Here is a 27,635-nt window from a genome sequence, read left to right on the forward strand (position 1 = left end):
GGGCTGGGAATCGAACCCGGGTCGCAGCGGTGAGAGTCCTGCACCCTAACCACTAGACCACCAGAGGCCCCGAAGGAAAAACAATTAGAAGGAAAAAAAAGACACAGAACTAAGACTATGACCAACAGGGAGGATTTTTGGCCCACAAATCATTGATGACCCTTGATGTATATGGGACTAATAAGCATTAATAAGGCAGATTTTTGAAGGCACCTCTTGCTCAAAAGTGGATTTTTATCACAGAGCTATTTCTACAGAGAATATTCTGCCTTCTGAGTATTTTTATGTTATTTTATTTTTCCTACTCTAAAATAACCCATGTATAGTTAGGTCATAGTAGTCATCCTGCAGTAGTAAATCTGCCAATATACTGAATAAAACGGTAAAAGCATCCAGTACTTCCCTTCATAAGTGTTGCAAGGGGAGAGAGTCAAGAGAATACAAAAAAGTATTAGGTGACCACGGGCAGAAGTTTACAGGTTAATTTACAGAGCAATCTAAATCAGGACAATTAGCAGATTCTAGCTGAGACTGAGGATCCTGCAGTTTTGTTTTCCTTTTCTTCCCCCTCTTTTTTTTTTTTCCCAATGTCCAGAACATGTATATTTCTCAAGTTAAGTGATATCCCAGGTTCTCAGAAAAATTAATCCATTCATTGAGTTAACAAAAATAATTTACAACACACTTGTACTGGAGCTCCCTATTATCCTTAATTGACTATTTTCAGGACAATACCATTAAGTAGTGTCCCCAGTTTATAGAAAATGAGACAACACATTGGATGGAACAAATGAAACGTGGCAAACCACATACAATAGTTAGGACTGAATCAGTATTTAAATCCATGTCTCTTGAGATCCACCTTACTGTTGCTAAGAGATGAAACTTTACTGTCTGCCCCATGTTGGAGTACCTCCACTGGTTTTACAACAGTAGAGATGGGTCTGACCCACTGCACTGTTCTCATTCTCCTGACTATTAAACTAGTACACACCTCTTAAACTCTACAGAGTTGACAAGGGCCACCAGCTTTACTAATTTCCAGACATAACATATTTCAGAAGCAAAGAGTAATAGAGCAGTTAGAAGGCAGGAACCACATCTCAAAACAGTTAATGTATTAAAATGTGTAACAATCCTGTTGCTGTCAGCATCTCAAGCTTCCCAAAATACATATTAACGGAGCTATAAAAGTTTCTAATTAGACGATCTAACAATCCTTTATATAACTTTACATTTTTTAGATGACTACAATGTAGTGGAGCACAGGAAACGCCTTTTTTTGGTGGTGCGGGGGAAGAAACCTGTATAGTATTTTAGTATTTTAGAGAGCAAGAGGAAAAAACAGCAGTAAATCATCCAGCACCTGCAATAACTAGATAAGAGAACAACAATTAATCCTTGGTATTAAAATATTTTGCCTTTCAGAAAAAAGCATGAGAACAACTTTGATAACCAAAATTAAGGAAGTTTACCACATGCCAAAACAAGTTTACCACAAAATATCATCTGAATCCAATTACTTCTCATGTCATATAACATTGCCCAGGGCATGAACAAGGCTCCCTTTCTGATGTTGTCTCAGTTTTTCTTTTCAGCACGCATAAATGAATATTTCCAAAACCTCTCTACTTTACTTTTCTTTTCTAGCTTTTCCACAATCCCTTCCCTCAAATCAAAACCTCTCACAAGCAGGAATGTGGATCCCTATGCAGGAAACAGATGCTGATTGACTGTAGACTTGTTCTTCTTAATTATCTCTCATATATGTTTAAAAGCAGTCCTGCTCCTATGGCTCCACGGATCACAGGTGGGAACCTCCCCTGTACATTTTCTCTGAGGAGTTTTCTATCTTCTGGTTGGACCCATTCGTAATTTCTGGTTTACCAAATTTTCCAGATAGGTCTTCATTTTTCCTCCCAACCCTCCCAGAACATGAGACCAGAAGAGCTTTAGGCATCAGTCCAAGATTTCCAGAGGCCCCACAGCCTGGCCAGCATGCCAACAATCTGTGTGCACACAGTAAGGACATCTGATGCACTTGGAATGTGTGGAACTCACTGCATAGGCAATATGGAACACATATGCACATATTTCCACCCTAAATCCTACATAATGCACCCCTGATATTTTCCTCACTTTTTTTCCTGCATGAAGTCAAATGGAGTTGTTGAAACTCTGACAGATCCCAGCATTCATTATAAATTCATTCCCTCTGATACACCAAATATTTTCCTGTGACATTTGCTTTCAAAGGCATTTTGATGTCTGCTTATACCTTTTACATGTTTCCAGCTTCCATAACCACATGTTAGTCTGGAAATAGAATGAGGTGACAGTGCTGTGAATTATGGTTTCCGTACACCTCAATTTTGTTCAGGTTGGTAAATGCAGTTGCCACATGGCCATTTCTGACATTCCCACTGACTTATAATTTGGACAAGTATGGAAAGGTAACTAAGCAATAGAGATTTCTCGGGTTTCCAGATTTATTTTTTCACAATAAATAATCCCATCCTTTTTTGGATAGTGTTTTAGCCTTGCTTAATGGATGGTTGAATGATCACTCTAAAGAACTCTTTTGTTAACAAAATCCAAATCATCTAAAATACTATATAAGTCATCTGATGCCATTTATCAAATATACTGTTGCTTTAATTAAGGCAAGTGGTAAAGACAGGTAAGATACATGCTCATTTGATAGCACTGATAACTATACAAGCTGCAACTTGATACAAACAGGTCTTAATTATGTTATTTTCTTGATAGGCTACAAGATGCCCCAGAATGAATCATATTGGAGACTGCCACATGCTTTCTTAAAAAACTATGATGAAAAAGACTTTCTACTACTTGCTTTACCTACTAAAACATTTTTTCTAATCTGATGTTCCCAGAGTAAAAAACACCATCTAATTAACGTCTCCTTTCAAGCTGAAAGCCAGATTACTGTTTCCTTCATTTTACCACAGTAATTTTTTTTCTTTAAAAGGGCAGAAAACTTTGCCCATACATGAAAGCAGCACTGTACCTTGCCACTTACTTCAACCTTGTTTATTTAGTATTTTGAGCATAAGGGCATTTTCCATTGTGCTGGAGACTTTCTAGTTCGGTAATTTTATTAACGCTTCCATGATATCAAGCATTTTACATTTTCACCGTTACTTAGTTTCACCTGAAGCTTCTTCAGGTTACTTTTATTTGCAGGTTTTACTTCTTTGATAGAGTATTGGGATCTGACGATCACAAAGAAACAGATTCTGGTTTTAAATTATGGTGCTGAAAATGCAGAAAACATCCACAGGCTACAATGTATTTAGTATGGAACAGAGTGATCTTTGACTTCTACACCACCATTTTCCCAATTTACATTCATTTGGTAAGTTAGTTGTAACGATGTAGCAGATATATATGAAACTTTACTAACAAGTAGGGTTTACATTTTAAACATTCACAGTTCAGGAAACTAAACATTATTCCCCATAAAACCCTATCATGGGCTTTTCACTATGCTTTTAATATGCAGAAAGCAAAAGCTATTTCTGTTTTTAGCAATAGTATTTTCCTGACTCCTTCTGTACCTCCTTAAAACATGATCTTATATATGTGATGAACAACTACCAGTTCTGCAAAGAAATAAATGAAAAGTAGAATAATTCATTAGTATGAAGGGACAAACTAAATAAGGGAAAAAATGTCACTGAAAAACTACCCCTAAAATAATGAAATATGCTTATATATTGTTTTGTGTAATACACAGTTCTTTCTAAACATTCTATATTTAGTTTAATATTACCCCGAAGTTATTTTGAATACACTGCTAATAATTAAATTATATATGAAACTAAGCTAGAGAGTATTAGATACAAGATACAGAAAAAAAACCATTTAAAATCACGACAAAGTCAGTAAAAACCTACGCAAACATCTGAATTACCTAGCAACTATTAAACACTGTTCAGCATGTTGCAGAAGAGTACAGATAACAATGCATTCCTAATAAAGTCAAAGAAAAATATTTCTCACCATGACAAAATTGGAAGAGAATAGACTAAAGCTGCCATGACATTGCTTTTAGCCTTATTTTATTGATACTTACTAATTAAAAGTTATATATTATCTAAAAAGGCATAAGAAAATAGCTATGGAAAAAAGCAGCTGTACTAAATAACCTGTCATTTTTTTTCATAATGTGCTATATCTAATCACCTTTATTCTAAATTATTATTTCCAACTGAAGTGCAGTTAAATGAGAATTTTATATAATTTATGAGTTATTATTAAAAGCAATACACTAGAACTCCTAAGAATTGTGTAATATTAAGAGATGTTAAAATTATATTTCTTGCACAGAGATTTAAGAGAAAGCTTTAAGAGTTGCGTCCTTTGACAAAAATATTAGCATTCAAGTTAAACTGCCACTAGCATGCTTAGCTCACAAGATGGTCTTTTTAAGTGCACATAAAGTTAGAAGCAAAACACAAGTCTGGACTCATGAAACCGCATAAATGTCACCACTATCATTTTGTTACTCACTTCTTCCCTTTACTTTAAAGCTAAACATAGGCCACCTCCATGTCCCCTCACTCTTTTCTATTCAGTCACATGCTCCTCTAATCCTTCAGTCAGCCTACAAATCTCAACTTGGAACTTTCCGGTTTTCATTTCTGTATTTTTTATTTTGCTGCCCAAACTGTTTTGAGTGCCCCTCAGCACTCACATGGCATGCCAGGTACTACGTAACCATTCACAACCCCTCCTGGGGAATCTTGTATCACTGGTGTGATACAAGAAATAAAAGCCTCAGGAATAATAAACTACTAGCAAATCAGATTTCTCTGAAGTAGCATCATCCCCTAAAGTTCCGTAGGGACTCCTCATCTGTGTTTTAGTATAGACTACAGATCCCTCAGGGCAAGAACCAAGTTATTTATGACATAATTAAGCAAACAACAGCATTATACTAACTCATTCTTCAAAGAGATATCCTGAGATAATGGTACATATCACTCACCTAAATCTCCAAACAATATGCTATCTATCAAAAACAGGCAATTGTCAGTTGAGGTAACTTCCCAGTACCACACACTCAGTGCAGGTCACTCAGTAATCTGGTGCACTCAAATCAGTGTTTTCCGCTATCAACAGGCAATTTAAGCACCTAATTAACAGGTGTTTAAGGCAATCCTTTTGGTGTTTTCTTTAAACACTTCTGGCAACTGTTTTAACTCACTACAGGGTGCAGCAAGCACAGACTTAGTAGTTAGCAGCCCAGTTTGCATGGTGGCAGAAGCGAAGCAGGCCCTAAGAGTCTGCTTCAGACAGAATGGGATTGTGCCACTACCATGCAGGAGGCAGGGGCACTACAAGGCTCCATCCCCAGCACTCACTGGAGAAGATACCCTGAGATGGCTCCGTCTCAGCTGAGGCAGAGTTCCAGAGGGAGCGTGCTGCCATGCAAGACTCAGTCTGCAGGATGACACTGGCATCACAGTGGGAGATACACTGGCTGGGGCACTGAGACACCAGCAAAAGGAGCAGTGAGAGGAGGTGAACAGACTGGGAAGGTTTCAGCACTGCAATATAAGAAAGATATTAAGCTATTAGAGAGCCTCCAAAGGAGGACAACAAAGAACCTAGAATTCCCTAGAAGAATGCCACTTTAACAGCCACAGCTCTTTCCCTTTTGAAGGTTTATAAGATTACGAGATTTCTGAGCCATATCAAGAACACATACAAACCAATGCAAAGGATATTTCTGTTTTAAAAATAAAACCAACAATACATTTAAAATGTCCAGCTCGTATTGAAAAATAAAAGCACAGTCCTCAGAAAGTTTCAGTCTGAAGTAATCTTTTATGGATTGGCTAATACTCCATCTGCTGCTACTTCAGGAAAAAAAAAAACTAGATAGTCAGCTGAATCTCGTATCTGTTGTAAGGCCACCATCCTTTACAAAACTTGCAGGCAACAGGACAGCTTACCAATGGCTTTTGTGTAATGTCTGGCTCCAAGTAACAGCTCTGGAGCTCTGTACCAGAATGTCACCACAACTGGATCCAAGTCTGCCAATGGCTTCAAAGGCGAGTTAAACAATCTTGCAAAACCCATATCAGCTGGGGAATGGGGAGAAAAAATAGAAGAGAATATTTATTTAAATTTTAATACAAAGAAAACAATATTTAACAGTATTGCCAAAAACAATTATAACAAAAGCTTAAAAACATTAAAAGTTACAAATCAAAGTTTCTAACAAAGCACAATTACTCATAATAATACTGAGCCAAATTTATCTAAGACTAAATTCCATTTACTTCGTTCATAAGACTATGAAGGATAATGTTTGACTTCAGTGTTTTCACCATGGGATTGTAAAACTTCACACAACACAGACACCTGTTTATTTTTTAAAAAAACTCCAACAGAAACTTGGTTAACTAAAGGCAATAGTGGTAGGTCTCTAATGTACATTTTTTTAACAGTAATTTACAAAACTGTGAGTCTTTGTGGCTGCTATGTATTTACCCAAAGTGCAAAACCAAAATGACTACAGTGTAGATTGTTTTGAACTATTTTTCAAGGCATGCCTCCTACTTGATTTGGAGGAATGAACTCCAGAATCAGTCAGTATATACTGTTACGGAGGTGTATTTTAAAAGTAAGCACTGATATATAACTCAAAAATTCTCTCTAGAGTCTTGTAACAGTAAGAAATGCTCAATGGGAAAGTACAAAATTGGGCATATCATCAAACCCACACATTTTAAATCCAATTTAAATCTGCAACTTATCTTTTATACCACTTCACTTAAATCTTTCTGCTTCCAAAGTTATGAAATGCCAAGTATAATTTTCTTGCTGTTGCCCATACAAATACAAGCATATAAATCAATAATTATTAGCTGAATGTTTTCAAACACAAGAAAATTGATGAATGCAGAGTCCAATATGAAAAACTAATGAAGATCTCTTTCTGTCTTACACTGAAGATCTGGTTTTTTAAAGTAACCCCTTAGCTATGCAATGAAATTTTCTAAAAATGTTTACCTATTTTAACTCTTCCTCTTTCAGGGCCTTCACCCATTACCAGAATGTTTGCTGGTTTCTGGAAAACAAAAAATCAGAATTTTTAGTTGATCAGCCTTTGGTGATTATCTTCAAGAAGAATAAAAATATGTACGTTCATTTTATAACTAAAACATTTCTAGAAATATCCTTAGAAGTCTAAGATTACCATACCTTTATGTTTTGCTGACATTTAGTTATTATCCCTAGTTACCAATTTCACAATTAGAAAAACAGAAAACTACTTTGACATTTCACTGTAGGAAATGCAATCTTTAACTACATTTGCATTCCTATTGTTACCAGAATGATTAAGTTCAGTGGAAAGATTTTCTTCTACAGGAAGCAGTTTTATGCTACACATCAATAACCTAGCAAAACCCACTTTTGCTAGTATAACTTACTGAAAGTGATGCCAAATCTTGGTATGCAAATGAGTATGCATCAATGAGTGTCAGTTTTATTATCATCATATATAACTCAATTTTTAGAGCTGTGTTTGTTTTTAGAGTATGAAAGAAAAAAATCACATTGGCAAAGGAACTTTTTCCACGAAGTTGATTTCATGCTTGAAAATTCACTTAAAACAGGAATGTACACAGACAGCTACGTCCACAAGCTTTTGACAGTGTAGACAGCAGCTTTGCAAGTAGAACAAAAGCTTTATAGACATTTTTTGCAATCCGTAGTTGTTTGCAACCAGCTGCTAGTGAACACCACATAAAATCTGCACATGACATCACAGCAATTGTTCTGCTATTAGAATCTAGGTTCCCTCAGACATCAATAATCATTCCTTGGAAACTTTTCCCCTATTGTGTTAACAGCTGTAAAAAAGTAAACAAGATTGAAAACATAAAGTGATTTGAATGAAGAGATGCATAACAAACTTTCATAGCAGAATTTTTGGGAAGTTAATCCCAACAATAATTGTATTTAAAATCCCTAATGCCCAGAGAGGTCCGCTCAAGCAGGATTTGTCCAAGAATATGAAAGAGATGCCCAGAAAGCCACCACCAAATTTTCACTTAAATTCTCAGTGCCTTGCCACTATTTACCTGAAATGAGACACTCAAACTAGGGTTACTAATTCTGCTCAATATTACAAACCTTTAGCTTTTTTGAAAAAGCAAACCGACCACCACCAACAACAAAAAAAGCACCCTACCTATTCTTTCTCTTTCCCTGGGACGCTGTTTTCACTTCTCACCTCACATCCAGTGCTAGACATTGCTTCTTCCCTGGCTCCAACCACAACCTCTCTTTCCAGATGCCATTGCCTCTTTTATGAATTCTTTTTTAATCTGTAATTGTCAACGCCATCCCTGACTTTTCATTCCCCAACATATATTTGGAACCATTCAAGAGGCAATATGCACTCCCTTCTTGGAGAACACAAGAGCTATTTCAATCGATCTTGAGCAAACACTCACTGGCAAATCTAGGGAAGATAAAAATTATGCTTGCTCTTAGCTAATATTTAAGGATAATAAACTCAACCCCTCAAGGCGGCTGTCAAACTCCGGTTGTACATTTATGTATTACGCTGAATTGAATATTCCAGAGAACAAAACAATCCGATTCTGCATATTCAACAATCAGGTAGCAAGGGAAGCATGCAAGTTCAAGCAAGAGAGCAAGATTCCAGTTTCCTTGCCAGAATTCTTCCTAAATTTTTGCCTAAAGAGTTGAGTATGACGAGTTTGCTGGACCGATAGGCTGAGGGCAATGGTATGAGGTTCAGCGACGCAAAGTGTTGTGTCCTGGCCTTGGCCCACAACAACCCCACGCTGCACTACAGGCTGGGGGAAAGAGTGGCTGGAAAGCTGCAGCTGCAGGCGTTAGAACAGGCTGCCCAGGGAACTGATGGAATCACCATCCCTGGAAGCATTCAAAAAACGTGGATTTGGCACTTGAAGACATGGTTTAGTGGTAGACATGGGGGTGAGAGGTTTATGGTTGGACTTAATCTTAGAAGTTTTTTCAACCTTAATGACTCTGTGATTCTATGAATCACAAATCACTTCAATAGACCTTTATATTCAGGATTGGATTATGCGCTATAAAAATGCATTTATTTGTCAAGTGAAGAAAGCTGATAAAAATGTAGTTACTGCACTGATTTACAGGTCAGGGTTTTTTCTAATTAGGTTGTAAGAAATAAACATTATAACACCAGGAGATTTACCAAGATAAAAATCAAAATCTAAGCATAAACAACAGGATTCTCAAAACATCTCACAAGAGTTACATTTTATCTGTGGCAATACAAGATTTTCCAAGTAGCAATTTTTTCATAGAAAAAAACTCCAACTATTTTATCTGCTGACATAATCCACAATATTCACAGAATAGCTGAGGTTGGAAAGGGCCTCTGGAGATCATCAAGTCCAATCCCCCTGCTTTTAGCAGGGTCAACTACACAGATTGGTCAGGCCTGAGCCCAGATGAGTTTTAATCTTTTCCAGGGATGGAGACTCCACAGCCTCTCTCTAAAACTTCCAGTGTTTTACCACCCTCACAGTAAAAAAAGGCTGGTCACACACTACATTTATGCCCACTGCTGCCTGTCCTGCCACTGGATAGCATTGCGAAGAGTCTGGTTTGGTTTTCTTTATTCACACTTACCAGGTATGTATATGCATTGGTAAGATCCCACACAAGCCTACCCTTCTTGAGGCTGAACAGTCCCAGCTCTCTCAGCCTTAGAAAGACTCCCCAAACCCCTAAATGACTTAGTGGCCCCACACATACAGGAGATACACTAGGTTAGATCTGAACTATGGAAGCAAGGGACTTGTCCATTTATGTAATTTTTAAAGCCAGAATGTTTTGAAGAGATGTTGTTCTGTTTAAAATGTAAATCTGTACTAATGTGTAATCCACCTAGGACCAGAACCCCACTTGGGCAGCCAGCAGAGAAGTAAGCTGATTTATAAACTTATCATAGTCATGTTGATTAGCTCTTGTGAACCTCTGTATCTGAGAGAGTCAGGGGAAACAGAGAAGGAATAAACTGGGAAACAACTGAAAACTTATTTCCAAAAGAACAAGCACTTCTCCTGAGGCACCACCATCAATGTGGAGATGACAGGCACTTCATGGACGGCAATCTGATGCCTGCAGGATCCCACTGATCTGCAGATCACTCTCTCAGTAGCAGCTTGAGTTCCTCTTGTTAATCAGAGCTATTATGGCTAGGAAAGCATTTTCAGTGCATGTACACTGAACCAGTCAAAGAGTAACACTGAGCTGATAGGGCTCATCTTTCTGAGATACAACATATGATATCCAGCTCCTGTGCCCATGAATTTTTATTTAATAAAAATATACAGCTTCAGAGGAGCTTAAAACGTAGTGACTTGAACACTGTAAAGTAAAACTCCTCACCTCCCCAGAGTCTTGACAATGCACATGCCGTGCTGAGAGTAACACAACTCATATGGAGCAGCAGTGCTTGGGTAAAAAAGTGGCACCAAGGCAGAGTAGTAGAACTTCAGGTGCTCAGGTATGGAGCAAAGACTTTAGTTTATTTCAGAGAGATTAATCTGGCATCAGAGATCCTCAGGAAAGTATGTTATGAACGTTCCATCGTGACATCAGAGATTGGACTGCTTAAGGGGAATGCAAACAACTTCTTGAAGAAGGTAGAATGTGTTAGCCTAATCTCTGTATACATAGCATTTTAAATATCAAAACATTTTACTCCAAAATAGTAATTTAATAGTCTACTATAAAGCTACAGTCTAGTATACTGTAGTTACTGGACAGCTGCAAAAAATCGGGTTCAAAAACCAGGAATTAAAAAGCCCCATATCTCATGTTTGTTCTGGCTACATACAAGTCATAAGCAGCAGTCTAGTTCCTAAACAAATCCTACTGCTATCCATGTGAGGAATAAAACAAGTTTTAGGTGGAAGAAAACATGAAGAACCAAGCAGCAGCAAGGAGACCAAAGCTCGACACATACTTAGAGTAAATCATGTCTCCATCTGATAATTTTAATAAAGAAAGTTTGAGAAGCCCTGCTTAAAATTATTAACTAACTCCTTAGAGTAAAAGGTGAGGTAACTCAACAAGGACTACACTTTCAACTGGTTACATCCCAATTAATACTCTCTCTATTTTCCTCATACTCTCCCCCTTGCTGAGAACACAAACACCAGCTGGGAAGCAAAGTGATGCTGCTGCATCTCCACCTATCTAGTTGCTATAGGAACAACAGAAACAGTAAGAGTTATGAGTCTCACACTTAATGTAAGCTATAAAAATGAACAAATCTCTGCTGAGAAATACAGTTGAGGTTTGACTGTCTATAGAACAGCTGCAAAAAGAGCAAGGTCAGCAGCAACAAACAACTGCAGCAAAAATCTGAAAATTCTGCAAAAAGGGATGATGATGATTTAATAGGTTCTTTACAAGTAATAAGCATGGATAATAGTATTTACTTTTCTACACTGGTTGGAGAGAGGTAATAAAGCAATTGAAATCTTAAAAAATATCTTGGTGGGAGAGAAATTAAAATATTGGGCTAAGAAGTGTGTTTCACAAATAATAGAAGTGTCATGACCGGAACTCGTACAGACAGCCATGTTATCTGAATCAATATGCTTCCTATTTTAATATTTAGGCAGTAAATTAGAAGAAAGGTTGAAAGAAAAGAAACCATCTATGGTCTTAAAAGAGCATAACAGGTCAAACCAGGAATAACAGCCTAACAATAGGTTGCAATACTTTAGTTGTAATGGTTGTTATCTCTTTAAGTACAGCGGTGACACAATTCTTAAGAGATTTGGTGCAGAATTACAGTCCTGTAAGAAAACGTCCATAGGGATACACTACTTTCCATACACTATTCTTTATTGTTTATATCCAAACAAATGTGTTTTCCTTTTGGAATGTATCACTGGACAAAGAATAATCTGAAATTAGGAGGCTTCTATTGTAAAAGAGATTGCAAGTCTTCCAGATAAAAGCTTTCCCCACAATTACAGAAACTGCCTTGTGATGAGGTCTTTTCAAGTCTCCATTATTTAAAAAAGCATTTGTAAACAGCACAGTGTTGATACATAGATGTACTTTCATTTCACAAGCCAAAACAAGAGCAATGGTATTTTTGTCTCGGCTTTAAGCACGCTGCTCCCCAGATGACAAAGGTACTGTGTGAGATGACAGTGTTCCACTGCAGGCACTACTCAAAGGACTGCTGAGCTTTTCAGTTCAAGATTAAGAGAGAGATGTTGATTGTTCACAGAAATTTGGAAACAAAGCTTTTGTTCTTCTCATCTGTAAGGAAATGTAGGCACTTTCCTGCCTTACACAAACACTGTTCAAACCCAGACACTGTGCTCAGATCAATAAACTGGCACAACGCTGTTGCTAACAACTGATCTAATTAATGCAGGATTTTAAAAAGAAAGGTTCTTAAAAGATTTTATTATGCACCACAAACCTCCAAATCATTATCGCTTCCATTTGAAACACTTACATATATTGAAATGCATATAGGAAAATTGTTATCGTCACTTCCCTCTCTTTTTCTAGAAAAACATTTGGTCAACATTTTTCTGATACTGAAGCACTAGATGAAAGTATACCATATAGAGCAAAGTATCTTCACACCTGCTTCTTTTTACAAGCCTTACACACTGCGAATTACTATTAGAGACTACTTCGATTACACAGCATCACTTTCAACTTGGTTTTTCCCAGCTGTTATCCTTAACGTTACAAAACCCCTATCATATTTCATTATATTTTGGCCTAGATTAGTAATCCATACAATTTTCTTTCACTGTTTGTCTAATCTGTCGAAACGATTGACCTTGCAAAGCAAAATCATTAACAAATCCCATCAAGCTATTTATCATTTCATTCAAATCAATATTATTTCTACAGATATTATCAAATTGAGTAAGGCCAAATATATTAAAAAGGCAATAAAATCACAAGGAATGAAAAGTGCTTTGAAATAGTATTTCATTCAACTGAATTCAAAACTTATTTAAATCTGAAAAGGAGGAAAAAAATCAGAGGTAAACACATTAAGTAAGTATATGACAACACGGGAAGCAAAGAGTTCCACAGAAGGATTTTATAGCTAAATTTATATATAAAAAAAAAATCAGTCCAAAAGTTACTATGCAATTAAAAAAATGAAAATACAAAGAAAATTTGTATTGGGTTTCCATGACAAGGTTTTGGTGGCAGGGGAGGCTACAGGGGTGGCTTTTCTGAAAAGCTGCTAAAAGCTTCCACTATGTCTGCCAGTGCCAGTCGGCTCCAAGACCGACCCACTGCCAGCCAAGCTCATCAACGACAGTGGTTGGGCCTGTGGGATAACAGATTTAAGAAGGAAGAAAAAAAGTTATTGCAGAGATGTAATTGCAGTAAGAGAGGAAGGAGAATATGCAAGAGAAAACTCGGCAGATGCCAAGGTCAGTGAAGAAGGAGAGGCTGAAGGTGCTCCAGACACTGGAGCCAAAATTTCCCTGCAGTCCGTGGTGAAGCAGGCTGTGCTCCTGCAGCCCATGGAGGTCCACAGTGGAGCAGAGATCCACCTACAGCCTTTACATGAGCCCCACGCTGGAGCAGGTGGATGCCTGAGAGACGGTTGTGACCCCGTGGGAAGCCTGTGGTGGAGCAGGCTGCTGGCAGGACTTGTGACCCCATGGGAGACCCATACTGGAGCAGTCTGTTCCTGAAGCACTGCGCTCCATGGAAAAAAAAAAAAAAGGGGACCCATGCTGGAGCAGTTTGTGAAGAACTGTAACCAGTGGGAAAGACTCATCTGAGAAGTTCCTGGAGGGCTGCCTCCTGGGGGAGGGACCCCACACTGGGGCAGGGGAAGGACTCCTCTCCCTGAGGAGGAAGCAGCAGCAGAAACAACATGTGATGAACTCACTGTTAACACCCATTCCCAGTCTCCCTGTGCCACTGGGTGGGGGGAGGTGGTAGAGAATCAGGACTAAAGTTAAGCCTGGGAAGGGGGGGATGGGAAGGTGTTTTTAGGATTTGTTTTACTTCTCATTATCCTGCTCTGATCTTGACTGGTAATAAATTCAGTTAATTTCCCTAAGTCTGGTTTGCCTGTGATGGCATTTAGTGAGTGATCTCCTCCTGTTTGTATCTTGCCCCCTGAGCCTTTCACTGTATTTTCTCTCCCCTGTCCAAGTGAGGAGGTGTTGGTGGGCACCTGGCATCCAGCCCAGGTCAAACCACCATAAAATTGTACACAAAATTTTATGGGTAAGTGTCACCAGACTGTTATCTTTAGAACGCTCCCCAAATGTACCTGATTATCATTAGAAGAATACTAGTGACAACAAAAACATTTCAAAATGCATGGTAACTTTTTATCTCCCCTCTCGCTCCTTATAAACTCATTTTAAAATTAAATGTGTACAGAACTGATAAAGACACGGAAGCACGTGCAACCCTTTTGCACAATTCTGAGATATGGAAACTGGATATTCAGTCTTAAATCTTGCTATCGGATTATGTTAGAGACTTACGTATTTCATAGCACCTAAACTGATATGGTCAAAATAGTCATTAACTCCAGATATCAGAAATTCTAATAGCAACGACTGCAGAATTTACCTGAGACTGATGGTAAAACATATTGCTAATCTAGGAGTAGGAACAAACTGTACAGAAGATATCTGAAATATCTCTTTGGAATGCCTTAGGTAAAGATTTTGGTTAAACACATTCCTTGCTTGTACTCATTATGTGTTGAGAGAGGAAACAGGCTGTTTTCATATGGAAGCTAGCTAGCAAAGGAATCTTTTCATGTTTATATATGCCTATAACACTTTTCTCTGCACAAAAAGCAAAAGTAAATGAAAGCCAAAACACTACAACTATGGCCATAGTGCAATCACAAACCTGCACATAGTGGGAAAAAAAAAAGTCCCTGAAATAAACTAAAGGTCATCTAGCCTAAAACAAAAGCAACAACATGACTACACAAGCTTCAATATAGACTGATTTAAAACAGCCCATGAACCTGGACACTTATCTGGAGGACCAGTCAAAATCATGCAATGCTTTGAGCTGGATGGGACCTCTGGAGGTCATCTGGTAATTTTCCTGCTCAAAACAGAGACAACTTTGAAGCTGCATCGGACTGCTCATCATAACCAAGGGAGCCTTTCTGGGGGGCAGTCTAACAAAAAAATTGTTTCCCACCAGCTAATCGAAATGTCTCTTGTTAAAACATGCATCTGGCCCCCTCCTCTTTCCTCTGCAAATGTCTTAAAAAGTCTTCATCTTTTCTAGAACCCCCATCAAGCAGTTCAAGTCAACTCAAATCACTGCACGCTGCTGAGTGCAGCAGCAGCAAAGCTGACACACACAGAGCCATCTCTGTCCCCTTGTTATAACCCCATTGCTCCTTTGGCTGAACAGCTACACAGCTACATGTTTAACACTGGAAACACATATTTGAGATGACAGTGTCAGCCTAGAAGGCCAGTATCTAGAACACCTTCACTATGAAACCATTTCATGAAAGAGAAAGACAGACCTTTCTACCCCTGCCTTCATCACATACAGACATACATTCTATTCAAGTCATGAATTCAAGTTATGCCTTCAGTTACTCTCGTATATAACCACCCTTGTGATAATGAAATCGGTGGTCAGGTAGAGTATTCATTTCTCTGTTTTCACCTCATTTTTCATAGGTCAGGTGTTCTCTTGAGAGGTAATTAAGCATATACTTCAACTGACATTAATTCTTTAAATTCACTCCTCTCAGTCCTATCCAGGCTCTCCCCAGAAACGGCCAGAACATCCATAAGAATGCTTTGCTTCAAAATTCATTTGAAACAATGGTTTCTTAGGCAATTGCTAGAAAAAATATTTAATTTATAAACTCAAGGTATTTGATTTTTGTTGTAACAGGAAAAGACTATTCACCAACTCTGTTCCCTGGTTAACCAATGGATAATACAGTTGCAGTTATGCCATTGGAAAATTGACTGTAAACACAAGGGAAATATGAAATAAGAGTAATCACAAGAGGAGAATATAATTCTGGGCTACATAAAAGTTCAGAAATGAAACAGTCTTCCTTTCACACACCATTTCAGGTTTCTTACGGCTGACAGGGTATTAAGTTACTGCAAGACAAAAATGAAGATTCCAGACAACTCTGGATGCTGGGCATTGCTTCTATTAAAACAATCTTCTCAATGTACCAGTGTACCAATGGTTTCACCCCAGTCAATGGCAATGCAATTCAAGTGAAAAAGAAAAGAATGAAAAAACCTCACATTAAAAGAATGCCAAAACATTTGACACAAATTAAATTTTATGTTGCTATGCAACATTATCCAAAGCATTCTGCTGGTGCTAGTGCTGCAATAGCATACTTGAACTTAAAATGTTACATACAACCTTGAGAAGGACAAAGGAGGGGGAAGTCAGAAACAAAGAGGAAAATATGAACATAAATTATCAGTGAAAAACACAGTGTCATAAAGCAAACGTTCAAATAATATGCTGAATTCACATTGTCCCTGGGATTTTCAACACATTATAACACACACTCCAGCAACATTCCCATGAAGCTACTCAGCAACCATTTAGTGCCTTGTCTTTGGACCTTGTCTGGCCAATTTGGGAGCACCAAGCACAGCATGGGACAAGACAGATTGTTCAACCTCTGCTAACCCATTTTCTAACAGTGAGATGTGAAGGCCCACCATGTATGGGAACAGAAGAACAACTCACCTCAGAAACAATCTGGAAGAACGTTCTGGTTTTTAATGTATTACGAACAGAAAACAGAGGGATAAAGCAGTCAAACTCTTCCTTTGTTGGGACTTCAAGAGGTATCCTGAATACCCCAAGACACTGCAGTCAAGCCAAGTCTTTGCATCTCTGCCATCAGGTTCTTATTATATATTCTTCACACATAATCTTTACTCAGAATATTCAACCCAAAGGCAAATAAACTGAGAAGATATTTGCACATGTAAAACATTACAAACACTACTATTTTCTTCACCTTTCTAAAGGCAAAAGCTGAGAGACAGTAAGTCTGACAACACTAACATAAGAAAGACTATGACTGTATTAAGCTTAGGACTAGAATTTAAGAGGAGTGGGAAATGAGATGATGAGATTCTCACCTGTTCCTTGCATTACTTCGCATTCATTTGTTTCTGTTACAGCAGCACGAAAATTAGATCCCATAAGCGGTAATTCTTTCAGTTGCAGCACTGAATTCCACCACTGCCAAATCCTAGTATTTGTTTTATACACTATTCTAACGACTCCTCTTGGTTTAGTAGGGTTAGTAAGAAGGATGAAGCCTCTCTACAATCAAACAACAAATGACTGAAAGTGAGACTGCTGACACCTTCATAAAACATTTTCTTAATTGCCTTTCACAAGTATTTTTGGCAGTAAAACTCCAATACCTCCATTCCCCCGAGAGTCTGGTAGAGCCAAATAATTAACAAAGCTTTTCTGACTGCAATAAATAATATAGTACCGAATTAATAGATATAAATGTAACCCATTTTCATTACAAACCAGATTCTGCTTGGATAACTTGGATTGACTGACTTAGGTTGAAATATTATAAGTCCTTTAATGGAAATTTCAAAGGAGGAAAAGAATAGGGTAGCACAATTACCTGAAGTGGCTGCTTCCACGTTGAGTGGGTCTTAATGAGTCTGGTTTTGTATGATCTCTTTTTTCCCACGGACATGGGAATATAGCTGAAGGGACTCAGAACAGTGGAATAAATTTCTTTTGTTATTATTTTTGAGTATAAACTTTTGACAAGATTTAGAAAATCAAATACATTAGAGGATTTTAACAATCAAAGGCTTATGTCTAATAATATTTCATATACTTTAATTAGCTCTTGTCAGTTTATTACATACATAATTTTGTAGCATCAAGCTACATTTTTTTATCCACTTTTCATATATGCTGTTTTTCTGTGCTCATAATCTCAAAGAAAAAAAGGTGAGATCTCACCTCTTCTCCCCACCTTCCTTCATGTTGAGCCTAAACACTAACTGACCCTTACCTACATGAGCAATTAAATGCCTGTTATACTACAGCATCGACTTCTCCTTTATGTGAAAATAATCTAGATCAGTGATTTACAATGTAACCTCAATCCTTATATATAGTCTTTCTTGGAGCATCATCTTAAAGCAAGCATTCAAGTTCCACTATTTGCAGGGCTAAGTTATGTGTCCCTTTTTCATCACGGTTTGTCCAGCAGATCAGTCTTAGAAAGAAATTCTATCACCCTAATACAACCCTTAATGCCTACGGCAACAAAATTGGGATTTAACAGTCCTCTGGATCATAAGGTCTCACATTCATCATCCAGTTACCATGTTCTAGACAACTTATTAATGTATCACTTGAGGCAGCACAACCCTTGTGGCTTGCAGTGAAAAAAAATCAACAATGGACTGCAAAGCAAGCAGATGGACAAAGTACCACTGCTCAGCTGACACACACATTATACAGATACTCCATTTTATTTCCACTGTTATTGAGATGAAAAATTGTTTCACAACGTTAACCAGAGTTTACAGGAGACCAGAATCCCCACATCATCTCAAGAGCTGTCCTGCATCACGCAGCCCACATCTCCACAACCGTACCCCTTAAAGCATGGCCCCCAGGTAGCTGAAGTGCTTGTCCCCCTGCCCCAACAGCCTGCTCTTGTTCTCAGGGTGCTCTGTCACGGCTGGGACTGCAACAATTCGTTTGGATGAAAAGGCACTGGTGAGATTTTACAAGGCGGTAAACTTCACAGGAGACAGAGAAAAACAGTTTTGGAAATATGGCTATGGAAGTATTCAGTATTAGACTTCAGTATTACAAAGTACCAATACAATGATCCTCTTAAGTCTTTTTAGGCTCTTTTCATGTAGAAGAAAAAGAAAGAGGTAGCAAAGGTTATGTTTACATATAGATCCATAAGGTATAATACTTCTACTAGCTTTCTGAAGCCTGAGTTTTATTCATCACCTGCCATTACTCCCACACACAAATGAGATTAGGAGATATTAAGTAGGACACCTGCATGTGTTTACATTCATTGTGACTTGATAATGTTTCTTAATACAAAGTATCTTTAATGTATGCACACTGTAAAATTTAGAAGAATACTGCATTCCCTTTCTGCTCATTTTATCATTAAATGCTATGAAAAGGAGCTTAATGTTCAGCTGGCATTCAAATTTTTATGGTATTCCTTCTGTAGTATAAGCTCCAATCTTTACTGCACTATAAGTCAAGTCTAACAATAAAGGTCTATATGGTCTAGATCTGCCTGAAGAATTGAAGACCCAACACATAAATTGACACTCATTCAGAATTATCAGCATCTCAAAACCATTTGAAACGTTCTCATCACAATTATTCATATAAATTAAAGATCACAAGTGCTTAAGTAGATTTTCCACCAATTTAAAATAATTTTCTAACAGGCCAGGCAGGAACAAGCATAAACCATTTCAATACAGAATGTACTTTCCATAATTACCATAAACAACAGAAAGGTTATCTTGAATACTGCTATCCAAACATGAGTGAACACTGCCTACACAACAACCCAATTCAAGTATTTTATTGTTTGTTTATGCAACTTTTCTTGTACACAAAGGGCACAATGGGTAAAGTACTGAACAAAAGGCTCCTGCTTTGAAAAGCTTAAGTCTGAGAAAGGCCAGTACAGCAACAAGGCACAGGAGCGGACACAAAGCAGTGCATGTTGTGTAAGGAAGAAACAACAACTGCATAGATAGGGCTCGGGGTTTGGTGTAAGGGAGGGAGACAACCTGAAGAACAGTAAACAGAGAGGGTCTTTCAAGCAAAGACTGACCCATAAAACATTGGAGCTGGCAGGAGCAAGGGTCAGAGAGGAAGGAAAGCCTCTCAGCCACAGGCATAGCTGGTGGAGGCTATGAAAGGTATATATGAGCAACAGGGAAAAAAATGCCTCGGAATACAGAGACTGAAAACCTGAACTCACCTGAAGAAAAATTATTTAAAGTTAAGATATAATATGCCAACTCAAAAATTATGGAAACCACAAGATTCTTGAATCTATTAAGACTCTCAAGCATTTATCCCAGTTACTTAGTTGCTGTATGCATAGTCCAAGACAGTGAAGTTTTCTTGCCTTGGAAAAATATTTTCCTTTATCAGATACCACATTATTTACACAGCTTGACAAATATTTATATTGTTAAAAAAGATTATTGAAAATCAAACAGTTTTACTTTAAAGGATGACATTTGAAATTTGTGTTTTAATATTAACAGTCACAGCCTAAGCCAAGCTGGACGCAAAGGCTGCCAGTAGCTATGTACCCTGCCATCTTGGGCACAACTATTGTTTCCTACTCATAACTGCTTCTGCGCTTTTCAGGTTTTCACTCAGAAAAACATCACTTGCTTATCCAGAAAAATTTTTCTTTTCACAAAATACTTGCAGCTGTTAGTTTCAAACCAGCACCTCCACATTTAAAAATAAAGATTCTGCAGATACCAAGGCAAGGCATGCTGGACACAAGTAAGGAAGGTTCCTAACTCCACACCACTATCACTTTAGAGCTAGTAACACTGCTCCTTCCTTTCAATCTGTGAATCTCTTACTAGCAATGAGATTGTGTTTGAGGGCAAAAAAAACCCACAAGAGTTCAGGTATCCTATTCTTGAACCTAAAAACCCCAGCCACAAATAGGTCACATGGCACTTCTGTACTAGGGAAATGCCAGGACCCTTCATATGCTTTCTTGAATAAGCAAAAGCAGTAGGCTTCCTACTTCTCAACACCATAAATGAATGAGATTCCACTTAAAAATAGTTTATATACGCATCCATTAAACAGTTATGTTACATTCTTGGTATTTTCTGCGAGCACTTTCACATGCAGAGTAACACGTTTGGAGCAGCCTTAGATATTCATGCAGCTAGATGAACAAATTAGTTGGGCTAAATAAAAGTGTGAGCTAAATGAAAGCACCTCCATCAACATGCCATGGGTACTGCCATGGCCACACTCTTATTGTGTGATATCTTGCAGTAAGCACTAAGCAACTTGGTCCTTTCCATGAGAGCATGAAGGTATCTTTTATTTACCACAGGATACTGCTGGTAAAAGTGTGCCCACAGGCAGGTAGAGGAGCTAAAGGGCTTTGAGTTGACACTCCCCATCTCAGCCACAACAACATCTCCATCAAGAAAATGTGCTCATACTCTGACCTGCAAGTCTCAGATGAAGAGGTTCCTCAGGTTAGAGACTACACTGATAACTGGTAAATGATAACTGAGTTGCAACAGATCAGTGGAAAAATCTCTCTCTATTAATAATGAGTTTATCTATCTGAAGTAATTTCTTACTGTATTTACAAAGTCAACACAAGATTGAGGAGATGATGTTTTGTCAAATCCATGATTAATCCATTAAAGATTCCATAATATTTATAGCAGCTTTCCAGCCCTCAGTTTTAAAATAACTCAGGTAATATAAAGAAGAGTGTTTAAATTGAACATATCTGATACAGTAACTTTAAGTGTTCATGGAAATTACTACAGTTTATTAAAAGCTGCACAGTATCTAAACCAAAATGCTAATCTTCTGTCCTGAAACTGTCTTGATTTGTGAATGTAAATAGAAGAAAAAAATATGTAAGAAGCAATTAAGGCAATCAGGCCAGAATAAGTTACACAAGAAGCAAGTAATTTCTTCATTTCCTTTCTTCAGTAGTGTACAAGAACTTTTTTCGGGAAAATAAGTACATTAGATATTTATTTAGTGTAGCATACTGCTACAACGTGGTGTTTCAGATTCTTGAAGTTTGTTTCTGTAGTATATTGCCAGAATCTTCATATTTATTTTAGTACATAATAAAAATGCATGAAAAGACAATTATGTTAAGAGATGCTTTCATGAACAAATACATTAGGTATTAGTACTACTTGTCCTCATTAATGCAAACCAAAAAGCAGTTCTTGACAGGATATTAATAGGTGGTGCTTAAATATTTTAGGTAGCCAGCTTAAGACAAGGTGTGGGAGTCTGTTAACTGCTTTTGAAGATTAGGCTCTTCCCAAATTACATACGCGGCACAAAACAAAGAAATCATTAAGTCACCTTAGAACAATTTAACCCAACACATTTACTTAAAACCTTGTTCATGTCTCTGGAATTATTTGCAACACCTTTTATAATAGTTCTATAGTAAGCATCAAGACCCTTCTTAGACATTGAAGTTGCTGTACTGTATCTAATACCATGTGAAAGAGCGAATTGAGTTGATTGGTACGCCTACAGACAGTTTTCAGCACCAACTATTAATCGTTTTTTCAATCAATTGTCAATCAAGGCCGATTCTGAACGGAAGTCTGTGGTTGAAGATTTTCAGCCTTCATGCAAGCTAGTTAATTATGACATGGGATCAGCTTGACACGTCCAAAAATTCTGTAATCAGTAATATATATACTTTCAACAATATAAATAACACAAATATTTCTGGAAAGTTTAATTTTTTGTGGTTGCTTTTTTAAAAGTGTACTTTTAAAAAGCAACAGCAACAAAAAGTTGTTTGCTGTTAAAAAAAAAAAGCCTGCCAGACCCAAAATGGATAAGCCCCCTTTTTTTATTTTGTAAAGGATTTTCCCATTAATTTCCAAATACTTTAGAAGAATTACATATAAACTAAGACATAGCAGAACTATAGATTGTAGCAACTTTAACACACATGACCACGATCACAATATTCATTCTTAAAGCTACTAATGGAAGTCAGAAGCTAAAAAGCACAGGGAGAGAAGATTAGGTACATATAATTGAGTGGGGAAACAGAGAAAAGCTGTTTTGGGAGACAAAAGCCTGAAGAAAGTCGGTCTCAACATCTTTTCTGAAGCAGAACCACCACAGTAGGAAGTGTTACTGAATTCAGAACCTAGACACCTTTAAGTTTTAATGAGTCTGTGGAATTTTTATCTGAGTATGGTACTTTTAATGAGAAACTAAAGAAAAGAGGGTCACTCCACCTGGAATGTGTGAGCTTTTCCCACATAGGGGTCAAAGTATGAAACACAGACTTCTACGTGCACAATCCACAGAGCTCAAAGTTGTGAAGGCCAAAGGGGAGAGTAATAATTAAGATTGTGGATATGGAATACTGGAGTATTTCAGGAAAGTCAAAGCTGAGTCAAGGTTATATGAGTAATGTTAAAGAAGTGGCAAAAGGCAGATCAACAGATATGGGAACGTGGGCAGAGGAGCAGGAAGTTGGAAGCAAATGAAAGATTTGTGTCAAGAAAGAAAACAGAAGAAGAGTTGTGAAGAAGGCTCTACGTGCCGAAAACAAAATCTGAAGTAGTTCAGAGCTAATTATAATATTTTTCCATTCAACAATTATGCCCTGTTAAAAAATGAAAAACAACCTGCATAGACATGCAATGTTATAAGATACTGTCAGTTCCTGAGAAACATTCTGTGATTCATGTCAAAAACACGAGCATGTTAAAGAATGGCAGGTCAAGCTGCCCCTAATTTTTTAATTTTTTTTAAATTAAACAACTTCAAACACATAGTACACTTTCAAAGTAAGATACGATTGTCCTTGCTGTAGCAAATTTGCCCCAACTTACTAGGAAAAACATCTAAGTTTTCAATGCTCAAGATTTAGGATTTACCTCACTCTTGATGTTGCCAATAAGCCCTTGGACATTCTTACAAAACTGAAGTACTTAAAATGCAAACAAACTTCCTGCAGAAATTTTTATTTTCTTTTTTCAGACTGCATAAAGAGGCTAGGCACTCGATCTCTGTTCCTCAAAGCCAGATTAAGATTTTTGAAAAATTTACTATGTAACAAAATGCTCTTGAGAAAACCCCTAGCTTTCAGAACTTACCATCGGAGCACTTTATACTTGCTGTTACTCTGTCCCATGTTTTGTATATGCTATGCTCATCAGCTGAAATTCTCTATAGTTGCAACATTGATTTTGAAAATAGTCACGCTACAAACTTAGGACCAGGATTAAAATCTAGGGAAGCTTTATTAGAGGTGATAATAGTTTTATTACAGATTTTATGGCTGCAGCATCCCTACAATTAAAAATCCCAAACCTATCAACTCATTTGACAAATTGAAATCTGAAGTTAATAGGATGGAAAGAGACACACACCTCACACACCCAGTTCTGAACAAAATTTTTTGTAAAACTGAAGTGCTTCTTGCATACTGAAAACTAAACTAGACATGTACTGTAGAGGACTGTACCCAAAGGTACCCAAAAGACTGAATTGTTCTACAAGCTCAACATATGGGTACCAGTCATAAAACACCAATACCATAATGTCATTATTATCTTGCATTTTAGTTACCCGCATTTTAATGAAATCATTTTGAGAAATAATGTAGCACTTAGAAATGAACACAGTAACCGTCCAGTTTTAGTGATGTTAGGCAATTTTATCTCACCCTCATTAAGAAGTGAGTTATCAAAGGACTATGCATTTTCTGCAGGATAAAAACACGCAGGTGAGCAGTTACTACAGAGCAACTAATGCAGAGTAAATCCACACCCTAGACTGCCTTGCTATAACTTGTTCATGTAGCCACATCCTCTGCATTAAAGTTTTCAACTAAATTAAATTAAAACTATCTGAATACTGAAAAAGGATTCCAAATCATATGCACCAAGAAAAACAGCTGTACAGTTTAAAATGTTCCTTCCTCTAGCAGTCCACACTGTCTCTCGGCTGGAGATAGTCATGCAGACAGCAGATGGGCAGATGAGCTCCTCTGCCATGGCCCTCCAGTCCACTTTTAGCACCTTGACAGGAATAAATATACCTTTGTCAAAGGCAAAAGTAAGAACTGGGACAGTCAGCAGAGAAGCACACTTACAGCACTGACTGCATGGTACCCAGCATCACCTCCAGTGCAGCAGAGGGCTGAGACAGCACCACCTTGCATTGGCACAGCTTGAAGTGAGCACAGAGCACTTTCAGAATAGCCACACAGGTACTTTTCAGACCATTCAGAATAGCCACAAAAAAAAAGTTTAGCACAATTTAGTTAATCTATTTCAATACCTAATGCAGACCTTCTCAAGTGTACCCATGTACACTTCTCGGGAGAGTGAGAAAGGTTAGCATCTGGTACTTTTCCAATGAAGCAAAAAGAAAAGTCATTGAGTGAGCAGAACTGTGGGGATCAGCACTTGAGTGAAGTACAGGTTATAAAGGAATAGTACTATATATCCCTATGGACAGGAAAGAATTAAGAATCAAAACTTTCACATAGCAGGAGAGGAAAAAAAAATCTTGAAAGGAGATAAACAAATCAAGCTGTTTTCTAGTTTACCATTTTTTCAAACTCAACAAACCACTTGCAATATACACTCAAGTATATTTACGGCACATAAAAAAAATACTTTTTAGTCCCCATAAGGCTTACTGTTACTGCAAGCTCTTCCCATCCCACTACAGAAGCTGGGACCAAAGAACAGCAGCTCCTCACCACAGCAAAGAGAAAAACAAGCTTCGAAGTAAACTCTGCATCCCAGCAAAAAGCAGCAGACAGCCAGTGACAGCATGTGTATTTGCTGACAGTAAAATTAGTAAGAAGCTACTGAAAAATTATTATATTATCCAGCTATAACCAGAATTTCAAGCAAACACATTTTCCAAAACCTAAATGGGTCTGGAATTCTCTTTGGTTTAGCTATCAGAGTTCAGATTAATATTTACTTGATAAACAATCACTCCTAGGGCTGAGACTGGAATTCACACCCTAAATGTCAAGAAACAAAACAAACTTTAACATCCCATTTAAAAAACTTCATTTCAGCTGGGCTGGCAAATATCTAAACATACAGTTCTACAGCCACAAAAATAGCTTTCATAGCATTAGAAGTCAGTATCAGCTCATTAAAATGTAGCATACTGGAATTTGCACTTATTTCGTAATTCTTACATTCATCATCCACAAGTGTTACATCAAAAGTAACTACATGAAAGGCAAATCAAAGTAAAAATGTACAAGCGTGTTTTATGTATTAAAGAATAAAGTAGAACAGAAGACACATTTGTGAAAAACTGTCTTTGGCAACAATTGCAGTGTAAGACAAAATGGCTTGAGTAGCTGAAATCCCCCGTTCCAAGGGGAATTTCAGGAATGCAAAATACTGTCTACGGAATTATTTTCTTTGGCATAATTTATATTTGAGAACACCAGCTACATAGAACATCATAATGCTAAATTTGGGGATTTGGGCTCAATGTTTTAAACTAGCAGAACAAGTAGGCATGAACTCCTAGCAGTACGTGACTTTATTTTTATTATTTTTTCTTTTTTTTTTTTTTTTTTTTTTTTTTTTTTTTTAACTCTTCAACCAAAAAAAGTCCCCCAAAACCCAAAACACCTGAATTGGTTATATAGAAATAAACCGACAGAAAAAAGACCAAAACCAACCACAACCTATGTTCAAAGATTATTATACCAGTAGGAATCAAAGTAACACAGATGGAAGGCTAGCTTGCAGGTGGGAGGGAGGAGTTGCTTGAAAATGCAAAACCATAATTCCAATATAAAAAACATTTTTCAGATGCCATCAGCTTGCTTAAATAGAATAAAATGATTTTTACATAGTTTTCTACTACTTTACATAGTAGCACAGAAAGGTTACTGAACTGCTGGGGAAGTGCTTCTACAAGCCTCTCAAAGGAAACTGATGGTGAGTTGTGCTCTAACGCCACTGAGGCACTGAACGAAGTGGAATGGAGGTCTGACAGAACACTTGTCATATATTCACATGGGCTTTAGCTGCCAGAGGGCAGGAAAACAACAGAGAAGTTAAAATTCTGGTAGTATACAGGTTTGGTATATAGAAAACTGTATGTGTTTAACACTGACTACCTGCACTATGACTTGTCTTGCAATCTTTGCTTCTTCATTGTTAAAACACATGAAAGAATACTATAAATGCTTTTACCAGTGGTCCAGATATCCTGAGGGATTGTTCCTGTATTTATTAAAATATCTTGAAATTTTAATTCTGAGCTGGTTTTATGTGAAATTCAGAAAAAAAAGACTATCACAATCCTCCCTAAAGATGAATCTGAAGACGTAGTACCCAGTTTCTGAGAGGATCACTTTATACAGTCAGTCACTTCACAGACTAGGTAAAGTATTTCCTTCATTTCCTTTAATTGACATAACGGTGGTACTTAGTCCTAAGAGCTACAGTGATTTCTGAAACATTAGCCAGAAGCCAGAAGGGATGGAGGCTGGAAAAGACAAGGAGGCCCTGAGATAAGCCATCTGTGACACACCAGCTGATCAGTCATTTTCTGCAGCAGAGTTAGTTTCTTTGACAAAGTTCACACACAACAAAATGAGGAATAAACTAACCTCCTTTGCTAGTCACTGCAGCTTCCTGGATCACTGACCAAAGATGCTTAATTTAAGTGGAAGATAATCTGCAACGTTACTGCAACTGCTTAGTAGATCAGCAATAACTACAGCAAGTTTCCAAATGAAGAGAAATGCACAAGAG

The 27,635-nt window shown here is 37.5% G+C and overlaps 1 protein-coding gene across 3 annotated transcripts in view; it reads right to left on the reverse strand.

Annotated features, from left to right (window-relative positions):
• Positions 1-27,635, reverse strand: part of CDK19 (cyclin dependent kinase 19) — a 114,227-nt gene that overhangs the window by 25,052 nt on the left and 61,540 nt on the right. For all 3 annotated transcript variants that reach the window (XM_017829946.1, XM_017829957.1, XM_017829949.1), the window contains 2 exons: positions 7,048-7,105; positions 5,985-6,116 (listed from right to left, as the gene is read on the reverse strand). In XM_017829946.1, coding sequence (XP_017685435.1) covers positions 5,985-6,116; positions 7,048-7,105 — 190 coding nt within the window. The remainder of the gene's footprint in view (positions 1-5,984; positions 6,117-7,047; positions 7,106-27,635) is intronic.

Source organism: Lepidothrix coronata, unplaced genomic scaffold (genome assembly GCF_001604755.1).
Source record: "Lepidothrix coronata isolate B3197 unplaced genomic scaffold, Lepidothrix_coronata-1.0 Scaffold5, whole genome shotgun sequence".
Taxonomy (NCBI): Eukaryota; Metazoa; Chordata; class Aves; order Passeriformes; family Pipridae; genus Lepidothrix; species Lepidothrix coronata.